General features: G+C 38.1%; 1 protein-coding gene across 1 annotated transcript in view; it reads right to left on the bottom strand.

Moving 5' to 3' along the window:
• Window positions 1-15,885, bottom strand: part of GABBR2 (gamma-aminobutyric acid type B receptor subunit 2) — a 484,603-nt gene that overhangs the window by 130,572 nt on the left and 338,146 nt on the right. The window contains exon 13 of the mRNA XM_075024282.1: window positions 9,706-9,828. Coding sequence (XP_074880383.1) covers window positions 9,706-9,828 — 123 coding nt within the window. The remainder of the gene's footprint in view (window positions 1-9,705; window positions 9,829-15,885) is intronic.

Raw genomic sequence — 15,885 nt, 5'->3', positions numbered from 1 at the left:
TACCAAAAGCGGTAAATGGCTGCTCTTAATCCATGCATATGTAATGATTTTACTGGTGTTAGATATCTGCCCTCTGATTTCCTTTCCTCCAATAGTCCATTTCTCTTAGGACTGGGGATTATACCTTGAAATCCCAAAGGGAGAACAATAGTCTGGATTGCCAAAAGCAGTGGAAAGGATGGGTCCTGCTGGGTACCTCTGGTAGCTGAGTCCTCAGAACCGGAGAAGCTACAGCAAAGTGTTTGCAAAGCAGCAGCGACATGCCATAAGTGTGACCACACAACAGCAGCACAAGTAACAATAATTACACATTAAGAAAAAAATAGTATCATGCTTCCATATTCCAGAGCAATACTTCCACTCTAAGAACCATAATTCCGTACTAAAATCAGTGTGGCTCAACAGCACAAGCAGGAAAATATGCAGACAAAAATGTTGAGGTTAACTGAGTCTAAAGATTTGTGAGGGGAGTAACTGAGTGGGTCATATGATGACAAATGGAATTTAATTTCAATAACTATAAAGCCATTTTTACCTAAAACCAGTGGAACTACTTACACATTTTCTCAGGGTCTTAATTACTGCATGGAAGTGATCTGGGAATCACTTTGACAGTAAAGTCCAAAACTTTGTTTAATGGTGTACAACAGTGAAAAAGAATACGCTAAATATAAGGAACAGGATGAATAATAGATAAAACCAGTACACAGGTCTTCTAAAATATGCAATATTAGTCATCCTAACTAAAAAGGATGCTTTAGAATCTCTGTGTCGTAGGAAAAAGAGCTTAATAAGATCGGGACTGTCTACCAAAGAAAGAAAAGGAAAATAAGGTTATATAGTAAATACACAGATGTATAGTAATGTATGGTACTGCAAAAGTAGATGTCAAAGATTCAATTTTGTTTTCCCCTAAAAGAAAAATGATGTATGTTCAACAGGACTGAAAAGCAACATTTCCAAAACTGAAAAAGGAAGTTCTTCACACAGTGCCTAATTAGCAATTACACTGAACTGTGAAAAGTTAGCAAGAGTCAAGAACAACTGACCTTTATGGGAATAACAGAAGTATTCAAATAGTGAGCGTATAAAACAGTTATGAGATACACACAACAACCATACATTTGAAGTCACTACTCAATATGAACCATGACTGAAAATTTAAGTGTGACCGATGAACTCTCAGATGAGCGCTACCCGTTTCTAGCACCCACCTCTGAAAGTATTTGTGCCAGTCATTGTTGCAAACAAGCCGCTGAACAAGACGAATTACAAGTCTTGTCGATGATAGTGGCTCCTACGTTCCTGAGGTTGGGAAGTAGCGTTTATTGGGAAGTAAATAATGGAGCCAGAACCAAAATTGGAATTGCTTACTGAAGAGGAATAAATACCAGCAAGCCTCGTCTTATTAAGTAGCTGAAGCAGCAGCCATTCATCCTGCCATTTTGGAACTGACCCTGCCCTGTTTCTTTATTTTTGCCAATTTGATACGTGTTTCCATGGGAACAGAAGCAGGACTAGCCACCAGCTGAGTCAATCTCAGCTGCTGGCTCCCAGTTCTCACGTTTTGTTCCGTTTCCTTGGAAACTGATGTCAAACGAGAAAGAGAAGTAAACCAGCTTTTGCTCTTTAATATTTACTCTTTCTTTGGACCTGCTCTAGATCCTCTGGGCCAGTGGAAGGTTTACAGCTGACTCTAATGACCATTCATTTTCCTCCTCTCTGGAACAGCTGCCAGCCACCGGTGGGCCCCAGCAGATGCAAGTAAGAGTTCTCAGTTTCAGCTACTGCTGGCGGGCCGCCTGCTGTGAGCTACAATGGCAGGGTTTGAAAGCAGACTCCAGATTTCAGGAGACATTTGGCTCCCATAGTCTGTAATATTTCAAATTGGAAGGAAAGAAATTAAATTTATTTAAAAAATAGTAGGGGAAACAGATGGGCGTAATGATATTTAGAGAACAAATTGACTAACAAGCTCTGACCTGCATTAGACTGAACACCCCCAGAAACTACTTCAGCCAATTATATTCTTCATTTCATAATGTACGTTTGACAAAGTTCTCTCTAATCCAGCTGTTAGCTGACTGAATAGCCCAACAGCACAATGTAAACAACACCCCCTAAACACATCTGTTTCTGCATATATACATATGCAGAAAGAGAAAAGAACATGATCTGATTGTTTCAAAATGACAAAGAATCTACATAAATCTACTTGAGCACATGAATTTGAACCAGACAGCTTTACCAATTCCAGACCTATGTTACTCCCACATTTTTATCACGTGTATACAAACACACACACCCTCTTTTGTACATAATTTTGGGCCAGAATATTTTCCAGTTCTTACAGCAGCAGTGTCACGACTGAAGATGAATATTTAAGCAAAAAAATAATAAAAAATGCGAAAAAAATATTTTAAAAGAATATTAAAGTATCTGAAAGAATCCTAGAAAAACATGCAGGCAACTAATCTCTGACTTAAGTAAAGTTTTCTATGAAAATGATACTTGATCTACATCTGTGCAGTTGCATCCCAATTTTCACATATCTTTTGTTTAAAAATGTAGACACAAATCAATTTCACAAGACAAAAGGCTGTCCTAAAGAAAAGTTTTATATTTGGTGGCCTCTGGTCTTAGGCAGCTAGTCTAACCTTTAGGGTACAGCACCATGTTCACCTTGGGCATGCTTTTACCCTTCCTTTTCTTTCACACCTAATATATGAACTCCCTCCTCAGTTTTCTTTACATCACATCTCAGTCATGTTCACACAACTCTCACTTATCAGCGGCCTGGCATTACTACCATGAGTAACTTCTAGAATCGTGTATTTAGTTGAATCCACATACAGGCCACATAATATCTCGGGAATATTCATTCCTTCAGGTACTGCACTAGGAGCAGTCTCACAGAAAAGACAATCAGATACCCAGGAACAACATTTATTCTTCCAGTCTTCTTGCACTTGCATCCATCTACCAAGAATATACTTGACATCTTTGGGTGCTCAGAGAGTTGTGTCAAGTCAGCTAACACTGTGATTTTGTTCTGGGTTAGTTATTTGAATGAAAAACTTAGGCAACTGTAATTAAGTCAGACTTATTCTATCTTATTCAAAGAGATGTAAGACGTACTGAATTTACCTAGTCTATTTATGGGTTTCTTCCAGCTGAACTTAAAATCAAAATCTAAAATCCCATCTTCCTCTATATCACTAAGACTTTGCATCGCAAACGAGATAATAATCTTTAGGTTTGCTGCTGCAGCTGCAGTCAGGAAAGACCATTTCACTTTATGTTGAGCTTTGCAATATCCCTCCAGATTTTTTCACAATCGGGCCTCATTTTTATTTTCTGGAATAATTTATTATAACCAGTAAAATTTTGTCATCTCATCATTCACTTCCTTTTCCACTGAGCAACATAGGTCTCTGCACAGGGACTGGCACTTGTCCTGAAGGACTCCACAGGCCACATCCCTCCTTCCTGAAAAATGAACTTTTATTTATTCCTTAATTCAATTCTGTTTCCTTGTTCTAAAGGATTTTATATCCATTTGAGGGCTTCTCTCTTATTCCACGGCCATTTAATTTCCATGAGAGCCTTTGATGAAAGAAGTCCTTTTTGGGAGACCTAGCAGGCTGTGGCAGCTTCTGTTCACATGCCTGCTGGCTCCTTCAAAGGGCTTGACTGAGTTTTTTGAATTATTTGTTCCTTCACAAGTGACATGTCAACTGTTCCTCAATGTAACATATATATTTCTAATTCCACTCCTGATTATAATTTTTATAAGTTGGCCTGCTACAGACATTAACTTACAAGTTTGAGGCTTCCACTCTGTCTTGAAGTCATGGCAAGACATTTGCAACTTTTCACTCAGATATCAAAGCAGTTCTGAGCTAGTGACTACATACTGCTGTCAGTAGTTTGACTATTACTCCTTTGAATTGCTTTAGAAAGCCTGGGAGAATATAATCTGCTTCCAGTGATTGATTTCTGATCAGTTTCTCTATTCCTACCAGCAACTCCAGTCACTCCTCAGTGAGTTCATCAGGAAGGTTCTAGCACAGCAATCTCCACAAGCTCTTCCACAAAGAATTTTGCTGAACAAAGCAGTAAAGTAATCATTTAATTGTTCTACATGGCCTTGTTTTCTGCAAGTAATGCTCTTACACTCCGATCAAATATTGTCCCCAAAGATTCCCTGGCAAACTTCCCGCTACTGATATTTAGAGAAAGATTTATCTTTTTTTTTTTTTTTGCCTTTTGCAAGATGTTTTTTTAGACTGCTTTATTGTATCCTACATTTAACTTAGCAGATTATGATCCTTCCTATCTTCCTCATTTGGATACAACTTTGGTTTTTTGAAGGATGTCTTCCTGCTGTTTTGTCATGCTGAGTCTCTTCTTTTTCAAGTCTTACTTGATGTGTGGCATGCTTTTACTCTGTCTCCAATATGATATTCTGAATACTCTCTAGGCCACCTGCAAAGATTTAACTCTCTACAGTGTCCTCTTTAATGTCTCTTTAAGAGAGTCGTTCCACTTTTTGAAGTTGAGTTCCACTCTACGGATCTTTTTTGGTTGTTGCTTCTTCAAAGCTATCAAAGCTGAGAACGATGTATTTGCAGCTACAGAAAAGTCCTTCAGATATCAACACTTTGGAACAGATTCTGTATGCTATTCAGAATGAAATCAAGGGTTAATTCTCTCTTTGTGGGCTCTCTAGTCTGTTGAATTACAAAGCAGTCGCCTCTCCTAAATGAGTTAGTCTGAGCAGCACATTTGTCCAGTTTACATAGTGATTTTTGCTGTTGCAATTTTTATGACTCTCGCAACCTACCAGTCAAAGCTGACCCTCTGGCTTGTTAGTTAGTAATATGTGTCCGATAGCATAGTTATACACTTGGAATGCATAGGAATTCTGCCTCACTCGCTGAAATGATTAATTTGTTAATCTGAATTGACCCCAAGTTTTCTTTAACAGACTGCACTACTCTGCCACTGGCCTGACCTACTCAATCTTTCCTGCATATTGGTATTTTTGTTACAGCAAAGCCCTCATATAAAGCTGGGTATTCTTAGTTTCCACATTTTGTTTCTATACCAATGCTAGAAGCCCGAATAGGATGTGTCTCATTGATCTGTTTTTCTCTACCTTCTAAAGTGGCACTTTGTTCTGTTTTTTTCTCCATTTCATGTTTATTACCATCCTAGGACAATTCTGTGTGAAACCTTAAATACTGGTATTCCAGATACCAGAATGAAGTTTATTTTTAAATGCTGATAATGTTATCATAAGGTTGCACAAGAGGAAACATCGCAGAGATAACTACATAACTGGTACTAAGACATCAAGGATGCAAAGGTTGCTGCCCTGGATAAAGAGGTTTTAAAATTCTACAAGAAATATTGGCATGCAGTATGCAAAGTATTACTTTTATTGAGTCTAACACTAATGCAAGATTTTTTTACTTTGGGAATTATAAAATATAGCCTATGCCCCCTAGTATACAAGTTCTTATATGTTAAACATCATCATTGGTTACCTTCCAAGGCCAGAGTGATTCAATCTGTGTCATAGATATTTGTGTTGTGAGAAGACAAGCCAGTCAGATGCTTTCAAGAGTAAAAGAATTACTATACCATTGTACTACAAGCAAGAGGTGAGCGTGACCATGTCTACACACAGACTTACTGAACTGTAGTAAGTACCTAATTGATTTATGATATGGCTACTGCACAGGGAGAGCAGATTCCACTTTGTAAAGGATTTTGCTACTTCAGACTGTGGATTCATTCCAGTGCAGGTGTATCAGTGAGCAACTGAAAATAGAGCAAGCTGGTTTCCTATGTATTTTTTGTCTTGTGGCTCGATTCTTTTTGTCTAATTAAGTGTGAAGCTCCCCTGTAGCAGGTAATTTATAATGCTTGTCTTTAGACGGAGGGATAAACACACTCTGCAACCCTCATCTTAGTGTAGACACTACCAGAACCTCTCCTCCCCACAGCTGGCTGTTTCCATCAAATCTGTAGCAGTGCTATCTCCTTAAGAACTGTATCTGCTCTGTCAGGTTTGACTGAAACTGGCAAACAAAGTTTGTTAGGCAGTAGGAAAAAACACATGGAGCACCCTTGCACATAAACATTGTCTTCTTAAGAAACCAGGACAAAATCCAGACGGTTGGAAAAAGGTGGTGGAGCCTGGCCACTGGGGAAAAGCTCTTCCACAGCTACATACACAGAAGCACCGTAATTCCTCATGGCCTGTCGAGCCCAAGAACCCAGCCGGCGGGACAGTAAAGGAGGATGCACTCCAGTTCACATGACCAGGAGAAACGTAATCTGGCCGGAACCTAGTCGAGATCTGATCATATCCACAGAGCATTTTGGTTACAACAAAAAAAGGTGAATTATGATGAAAAAAGAAAATTTCAAGTTCAGCCTAGGAAGAAGCTAGTGAGAAAAAAAGTAATTGGTCTCTTCACCGGTCTGAAACGTTAGCAAAAGGAGAAATGTTACAGCTGGTGCAACAAACAAAACCAATGAACAGAGGTAACATTATGGATTAATTTCCATTTTTTACACTGTTACGTGAAGTTGAGAAGCATTTTGTGTCAGAAAATGCTTTTGCATTATGTGAGAATCAAGCCTACAGTACTCTATATGAAGTGTACATAGGGGGAACCTTACAGTTCTTTGGCAGGAGATCAGCGTACAGCTATGGAAATTTTAAAGTGGTCCCTGCCTTTATCTGTGACCTGTTTGCTTTTATCCAACGATTTTGTTGTCTATATATCATATACCAAATAACTGCCCTACTGATCGTTGGAGCATCTGAATGCTTTACAGCTCAGTCATTAAAACTTTTAACATGGTCTGTTGTGGCAGCCATAGATGTGCTTTTCATAAAGATACCTGACATCTAGGGCTAGGATGCCAGAGACCAGTCTGAAAATTGGCAGACCAAACATCCCACCTGATTTCTTCCTTCTGTCAGGGGCAGAGAGTCACCACAAGCGCCTTCACTTCCCTTTGTATTTTTAGATGTAGACTGCCCATCCTCAGCTTTTAAGGCATGGATAGCTTGACTTTGCAAGCAACTCTGGAAAAGGAGTCTGGATTTTTTAAAAGTGCTTGATAATTTGTTGGTGCTGGTATTCAAATGAACTATTTTGTGAATAATGCCAAACAGCAAAGGACACTGTCCGTTTTTACGCTCCTCATCTTGGTTACTTTGATTAACATGTTTATGAAGACACAGTTAACAGAGGACCACCTGATAGTAGCCAAATGCAGAACTTTCACGTAGAAAGCCAACGAGTATTCATAGTTAAAACAGCACTCAAATGGTTCATTAGCTAGAATGACTGATTGCATTCATAACTTTGGAGCTTATATTTAGTTTAGTCTCTATCACTTGGATCAACTTTAACTGAGAGAAAATAGCGTTTTGAAATTATTTCATGGAAACAAATGGGACAAGGAATATATGTGACACAGTATCCCTCAAATAAAACAGAAGCTTGCCTCCAGTCGTGTTTACTGTGTGGTAAGTACTTTTCAAACACACAAAAGATAATACCTGCTCAGGCAAACTCACCTAAAGAATTCACCATTGCAGAATGCACTTAAAACCCCTAAAATTAAAAAAAGATAATAATAATAATAATAATAATAATGATGATGATGATGTTGGTAGTGGTGGTGGTGGTTGTTGTTATTATTATTATTATTAAAGCAAACACAATTGTAATCTGCTTTTACTAAGGAGTTTCTGAGACCTGAAGAGATGGGCTTCAGGAAAGCAAATTGCAGTTCACCTTACTGCTTATGTAAGATAAAAACATATGTACAGTATTTTAATGACCAAATTTGCTTGCGTAATACTTTTATTTCCTTCCCTCCCCAAATCCATTAGCTTAAAAAAACATTCTGTACAACTCATAGTAATAGCTAAGAGCTATAAGAGTAAGTTTAAGTCAATTCTGAGTGTTCAAAATATTACACATTCTTGTGTGTGCATTTAGTGAACGTGACTTTGCATGGGCTTACATAGTTCCCAGGGAATTTCAGTTCTGATACAAAGTTCAGGCAACCGGTGTGCAGCCCTGTGGTCTAGATAGCACCGAACGTAGAACAAAAACACCAAGTTTTTAGTGGTATACGTTACATGACCAAAGAATATACACTGATAAGTTCAGATGGAAATTGCAATCATTTAAAACCGCAGCAAACATGATTTTTCAAATATATGGTATTTATGGTTTGATAACTTCACAGTTACTGCTGCTGTCTACAGAAATTTCACTGAAGTGATTCTGATATGACCAGGTATCAGGATCTTTAGTTATGGCTTCCCTCTGATCAGGGAAAAAAAATAAAAGTCCTTCTAACTCATTCACCCACAGCACTGGAATGAGCATTATTTCAGTTTGATTTTGTGACTACTCATCATAATATGTTTGGGTTTATATGGGCAGTGAAACCGTTAACAACACTGACAATTGAAATATCAGTTGCAATGCAGTTGGAACAAAATGAAGTAAACAAGGCTATTGACAAGCTGCTATTGTTTCAAGCTCTACAAACACAGAGCAGAGATGTCTCCACAAGACAAATTTCACTTACATTTTCCATTTTCTATTGACAACTGTAATAACTGGGGAATTTCTTCAAAAAAAGTTCAAACTCTAGGGAATGACTGGGAGGTATCTTTTCAGACTAAAATGATTTCTTGAAAGGCATCCCTTGCAGTTTAGGAGGCATCATTCTAAGATATCTTCTACAAATTATGTTTAAATAAAAACTAAAATCTTCTCCTAATAAAATTCCAGAGCTACGCTGCAAAGTAACAACAAAGTAAAAACAATGGAGTAAGATATCATACCTTTTTTTGCAAACGTTAACATCAGAAGAAAAAACTACCATTCTTTTTCTTACTGATTGCCAAGTATTGGAGAATAGAATAACACTTCTAGATTGTCCTTATATAATCTAGTTTTCGGATATCACCCGTTTCCATATTGGAGGTAATAAACTCTCAAACACTGCTAATCTGCATACAGATAGCATTTTTTTTTCCTAGTTCTGCATTGTTGCTGTCATGTTTCTTGCTGTCAGTTTGTCCAGAAAGTTCTACTTCTAGAAACCTACCACAATGCTGGAAAATTTGTACAAGTGGCATTAAGCTACTACCTGCTCCCTATCAAAATCTCTAGCATGACCTTTCTGGGAATGACATTAAAATAGGAACAATCACTATGTGTGTATGCACACGCCATTACTGAAAATAAATATAGCAGTAGGTAACACAATTCCTGGACATCTCCACAAAGAATGCAGTCTAAGCAGTGACCTCTCCTGCATTTATCTTGAATGAGCTCTTACTGAAATCTGCTAATGTGTTCTGATAATCTATTATTTATTGCAACAGACTCTAACAGAGAAGAGGACTCTCCTGTGTTTACAACACTTTCATCTAAAATCTCTCACAAGTGACAGAAATGTGGCACCTTCAACTACAGATACAATTTCTTTTGATTGCAGTTATTTCATTTCTGTTCGCTTTTGAAAAACAGAACCCTTCTTCCCCCCAAATAAGCAGCTTTCGTATAACCTAGTGCATCTTTATCTTGGTCTCACAGAAAGCTATAGATACTGATATGCAACCATAAGTATTACTTGGGCTTGAGGACATACCTCCATGTTATACTTTTCCACTGTCCTTCTCAAAGGATCCACAACCTGCCAGCAAATCAGGATGCAAAGATCAATCAGTAGCATCCCTCCAACTATCACCAGTAGCTTCTGGTCTTTAATGATCTGGAGAGACAAAAAAAAAAAAAAAAAGAAAAAAAAAAAGGGGGGAGATTCCCATGAGCCATAGACAGATCCCTGTACAGCTTTATTCTTAGATAGGGAGAAAAACACAGGTTGCTAATAAAAAGGGTTTTTAACAACGAATGAAGAAAAGTTTCAGAAATATCAAAAGATGAAAGCAGAAGACACAAATAATTTTAATTCATTTCATGATTATTAGAAGTATCTCAAGTGCATTGTGATTTCTAAAAAGAAATTGGGAAGACTCTTAAATATTAATATTGAAGTCCGGGTTTAATATTAACTCCTGGTAAATGAAAAAAATACATTCTAGAGGGCAACTATTGTGTTTATGTATGCAAATGTGGAAAAGTGTTCATTACATCTCTCAAGAGTAGCAGGAGTTGAGACAATTTTCACTAAGATTTACAGTGTTCACTTCTTCATAACCTTCTCAGAAGTGAAAAACACACTTGCAAGGTATGAAAAAATAAGTTCATTTCTGAGGTTTTGTATGTGTGTTTAACATTTGCCTCTGTTACCCAGGGAGCAGAAAGGAATGATGTATTTTTTCTATATTACAAAGGTTAGAGCCTTTTATGCACATGCAACTTAAAACATGTTTTTAATTTTGGATGCATTTTAGGTTCAAAAAAGAAAAAAAGAGTTGCTAATAAAAATAACAAGCCAAACCATGTATTACAGTCTTGTATAGCTGCATGCAATGCCTATATTATTTCTACTGTTATACACATAGCAACACAGAAAAAATACATTGCAAGTACATTATTTCAGTTGCAAAGTTGTAAGCATGTTCAAATACCAGACTTAAATTAACTTTATGTCAGTCAGTCCTCTTGTGTCTATGTTCATGTTTTTTTAAATTAATATGTTATTCTATTACTAATGAACACTCATCCAATATTCACAAGGTATTGCCAAATTGTTTTAACATGGACAAACCCACATATTTTTCCCAGTTTTTTTCTCAGAAACAGCTAGTTTAGTCCAAATGAAATATTCAAAAATATTAAGCCTGAGCAGCTTAATAAAGTTGTGATTATTTCAGTTCAATTTGATAAACTTGTTAGGATTTTGAAAGCGCACTATAAAGCCAGAAGTGTCAGCTAATCTTAATACAGGTGAGGCTGGTATTCCTGCCCAGAGTAAATTGTATTTACATTGAATTCCTATCCAGCTTAAGGAAATGATAAAAATGAATACAATTTGAAATAATGTAAGAGGAACTTTAGAAAGTTTGTTTTTCGTATTATTTAGTGAGATACATTATTTTGAAAGATGTTTCTGCAATATTATGCACCACTTTTTGTTAATCTACTAATTTATTTTCTAAATCATTTGGAGTAAACTAAGTGTAAGATCAAGGCTAGCAATCAGAATGACTTAAAGGACTTGATGCATTATTTTCACTTCCTGAGACCAGTTATTTAAATCCATGTAAATCCATCATCATAAAGGACCAGAAAATGATGCTTTCCACATGTTTGCAGCAGTAATAAAGCAGTGTGTCCATCTCATCAGAGATGGCACAGGCATGCCTGGAGAGGGTGGGTGAAGGGGAAAGGTGCAGCTCTCATGGTGGTAGGTCTCACTGATGGATGGTTTGGCGAGGAGAATTTTGCAGGGAAAAGGTGTCTTGGTGGGAGGTGCAGGGGGAGGAAAACTGTTGCAATGTGTTTCCTCATAAAGCCAAAAAGGAAAGCAGATATTAAGCAAAGATTCTCAAGACACAGCTTAGTCCCTCATCTTCTTTGGGAAAACATAACTATGCCTAACCTTTTAGTCATTTACCAAGCTGCAATCAAAGCTGAAAAGGGACTGTTAGTCACTGAGGTTACCCTCTGTAGAAAAAGCCCATGAATTTTTTTATCTTTTCTAATGCCTCTAAACAGGACTTGGGCGAAACATACCTAGTGCTGCTGCTAGTATGAGTGGAGACATAGGAGAGAAAACCATGGGGAGTGAAGTCCAAAGAGAATTTGGATTTAGATGGAATGTAGATACCTCAACCCAAATTTCTTTCTCTCCCTCTTAAATGCCTAGGTAATTTATTTTATTGGCATATTTTAGTTGGTCTTTCTTTTTAACTGATGGGGTTTATTTTCCTGAAGTTGGCTGTTTAACCATTATGTACTTAGCCTCTCTCAGTAGCCAGTGGGCAGACACAGAAGCCTTTGGAGGACAATTCATCCCACCTATCTTGGGTACAATTCAGGATCAGAGAAATCAGTGTTCTGAAATGTGTCACTCCCTTCTTCATCCCTGCCCCACCCCCCGAGAGGGTGTGAAGACAATTAACTTCAGCTAAAAATATGCATTTGAGAAACTTAAAGCTATGTGAAAAGAATCTGCCAGAATGTTTCCCTCTGCTCTACTGAACCATAAAGGTTCCTTGTAAAAAACCCCAAACATCAGTAATGATGCCTTACCTTATCTTTCTAAGGAAATTAGTGAACATTTTACCTAGGACAGGTAAAACATGTGACAACTAGCCCACTGTCTTCCAAATTTATATGGACTATATTGATATTGAAAGTAGGGTTGCATTAGATGCAGGTTTACCAACACCTGGCAATATTAATCAAACTGGTACAGCAATGCCAGAAGCAAAAGAGTGAAAGGATACTATTAAAAGCAGTAATACTGATAATCCGCTCACTAACAGGGTCAGAAGAAATCTCATATTAACACTTCCTATTCAGGATCACATTGCTAACCACCCTTCCTTGCTCTTGTGCATCTTTTATTTGTACCTGACCTTGCACTACTGCAGATCAATATTTGTATTTTAGTTCACATGTAAGTTTGGTAACTGTTTTTTTGGGCAGGTAATTACTAGAACAAATAAAAGCAGAAATACAGCAAACAGTGGAGCTCTTCCTTGAATACCTCTTGGAGTATTTTTTCCTGCATTACGTTGTGAATGGTCCTTTTTTGGACAGAAGGGGAGAGATGCATAACAGCAGCTGTCACTGGCAGCAGGTATTATTCATCACTCACTTCTGCCAGACAGCCGGGAGGAAGGCGAGCAGAAGAAAGCCCATAAGACAACCTGAGGAAGCGATCTGCGCTACTGTAATGAGCAGAACTGCAAAACACAGCGCTACCAGTGCTGCAAGCGGGGTGAGTGGGCTGAGAGCAGGGCTCCTGCAGCTGCCACACACCCATCACGACCCTGCTCCGTCCTTGGCAAAACCATTGCAGTAACGCAGCTCTGAAGCAGAACTCTTCACCAAAACGCTCGCTTTTCAGAACGAGACGTTGAGATTCAATTATTTTTTCACTTCTGCCAGTGATTAGCAGTTTGTCCTAACATAAATTTGCTCTGAGAAATGCCGTTGGTATATCACTAGCAGCATTTCTAAGAGGCTTGCTGATCTCCCCCCTCCACCCTCAGGAAGCCCAGCTTTCCCTCTCCCCAGCCATCACTCCCACCCACCAGCACTCCTTAAGTTCAGTACATTCACTCCTTGGGAAACACCAGATGCACTGAAGGAGTCTTGACTCAGATCTTGTGAATCCAACAGTTTCTCTGTCTGACAAAAGAAAGTCATGAGCAACTGGGCTCCCTACAATCACATCTATCATTCTTCTTTCAGAGGAGGATTCTTATTTTTTCCCTTTTCATCTTCCTTCTAGCATACAGTAAATCAGCCTCGGGAGAAATGCAGGGTAGCTAATAAAATCAATTTTTGTGACTGCTCCTGGCTCCTCGCTGAAGCCAAGCTCTCATACAGCAGCATCTGTGAGTAATATTTTCTACCATCTGTGATTGGATAGGTGAATCTGTCTCATCCTGGCAGATCTGCCCACTGTTATAAATGCCATTGCTACCAGTCTGGACTATATATCTGGATATGAAGCTATCTGTCCTCAAAACAAATTCACTCAGAACAGAAACTGGTAGGCCATTTTCTTCTCAGCAACATCACTGTATGAGCAAATCAAAATTTTTCTGATAACTTGTGACCATTAAGACAAGTTCAAGATCAAAGTCATTAACTTCCAGGGACCTTGCGGTCTGATGACAGGAGATATAAAATCTGTCTAAAGCTCTGGGGTGAAGCTTCTGTTCATGAAACTTGTGGGGATTTTCTGCCACAGCAACTTCAACCATCCATTTGGTTATTATTCCACAGACCTTTTGTGGGGCATTTTTTCATTTGCTTTCTAAAGCACATCCATTGTGCCCTGCAGGATCCTATCCTCAACCAGTTTATGGGGTCACCTGGCAATTTGGCAAACAACAGTAATTAAACATTAGGCTTGCTTTTTGTAGTTAAGGCTAAGGAAAACTTTTTGTTATTTCTTACTTATTACAAACCAACTCTGCAAATGTATAGGACATGGACCTAAAGCTGAACTCCATTCTAAACCAAGAACAGAGTCTTACATATGAAGACTTACCCTCTCCTCCAGGATGCACCATTAGCTTTGTACTCTCTGAGTTCCACAAATAGCTTTCTAGTATGGATTGAACAGTTCTGTCTTTCTTTCAGAGTTACTTTCTTTGTCACCAGGAATTTCACCTCCCTTTGTCAGAATAAAATATCTTTAAATTTAAAGGAAGATCTATTAGCCAAATCTTGGTGGTTTGTTTGTTCAGTTGGTTTGGTTTGTTTTTTTTTTTTTAATTGAATTCATAGAAACATAGCAAGGCCAGGAGTATTTTTGAATCTATTTATAGGTTTTGAGATAAATATATATTTTCTTTTTCCTTGAAAATTTAGGTTTTTTTCTGTTTAAGAAGGCAATTCTGTTTTCTCTTCTGTAGATCAACCCTTTCTAGTCTAGCTGACAGATCTGTCCCTTGCCTTCTGGCACTAGCTGGATAAACACTTAATGCTATTCAGTAACTATTTTTTCAGTTGTCTCTTCCCCAGACTCCTGGGATGGAATCTGTAGAGAGAAACCCTCTTTAAAGAATCCCTCTGTGAAGCTTCCTAGACCTTATTCCATTAAATGAATAGCACTGACAGCAATTATTGAAGCCCTCGGAAATCTGAAACCCAATGTTCTTCTCCGTGGTACATACAGAAATCATGCTGATAGGAGTCCTCCCTCTGAACTGGAGGGGAAAGAGAAAAAATAACAGAGTTTGGGGGGAAAAAATGGTATGATAAAGTCTGCAAGGCTGGAAAAAGGGACCATATAACCACTCCTAAGCTTGCCTTCAGGGTATTCTCTCCATTGCATAAACTACCCTTTCTTTTCTCTCAGTATGATTAATAGACACCTTAGGGTTGCTCCCCTACATGTGGTGGGCCAGCACAAATGGGATGGTGTCAGGAGGTTGGTGATGCAGAGTCAGTGGTAGATAGGTGAACTTTGCCATACGTGGGCCGAGGCAGATATCTATCTTTCAGTTATTAAAGTCATTAATATTTTAGAGAGCTATTCTTAATTTCTATCGTGTAATGGAATGAGAAAAAAGGACTATTGAAAACACATTATGCATTGTTCCCAATAACTCCACAATGCTTTTTTCAACAGCTATTATGAGTATTTCCTATAATAGGTTCTATGATTAGTAATGGGAACACTTTTCACACTGCAATTACATTAGTTTTAATGACTGAATGCTAACATTTTAAAAAGCATATTTCCTAGTAGTAAGCTTCTTTGACCAGTAAGTCACCGGTAGTAAAAAACTAAACTTAGGACATTTTACCCTTTTAGAGATATTTTGATTAATTTGATGAAAGGTTTGTATATCTACTTATAAATTAAAAAATAAATTTGTTTTCTATAAGGATCTACTGTGACCCCTGCAGTCTGAGAACCTGATGATTTTTACTACTTTCCAGGACAGTGGAGTGCGTGGTACTACTGATAATAATGGACAATTGGATATGATCGGAAAGCTTGGTTTTAAGAATTAAATAGCTACAGTCACTAGCCTGCTAAAGCACATATTTCTAGAACGTGTCTTCTTTGCTGACTCATGCTCAGGATAACTGCAGAGCATCTTTGGGCAGACTCACCCTCTCAATAATTGCATTGCAAACGTGGATGTGTTCACTCTATGCCTTGCTGCCA

Source organism: Buteo buteo, chromosome 3 (genome assembly GCF_964188355.1).
Source record: "Buteo buteo chromosome 3, bButBut1.hap1.1, whole genome shotgun sequence".
Taxonomy (NCBI): Eukaryota; Metazoa; Chordata; class Aves; order Accipitriformes; family Accipitridae; genus Buteo; species Buteo buteo.
This window is presented reverse-complemented; position numbering and strand designations above follow the sequence as displayed.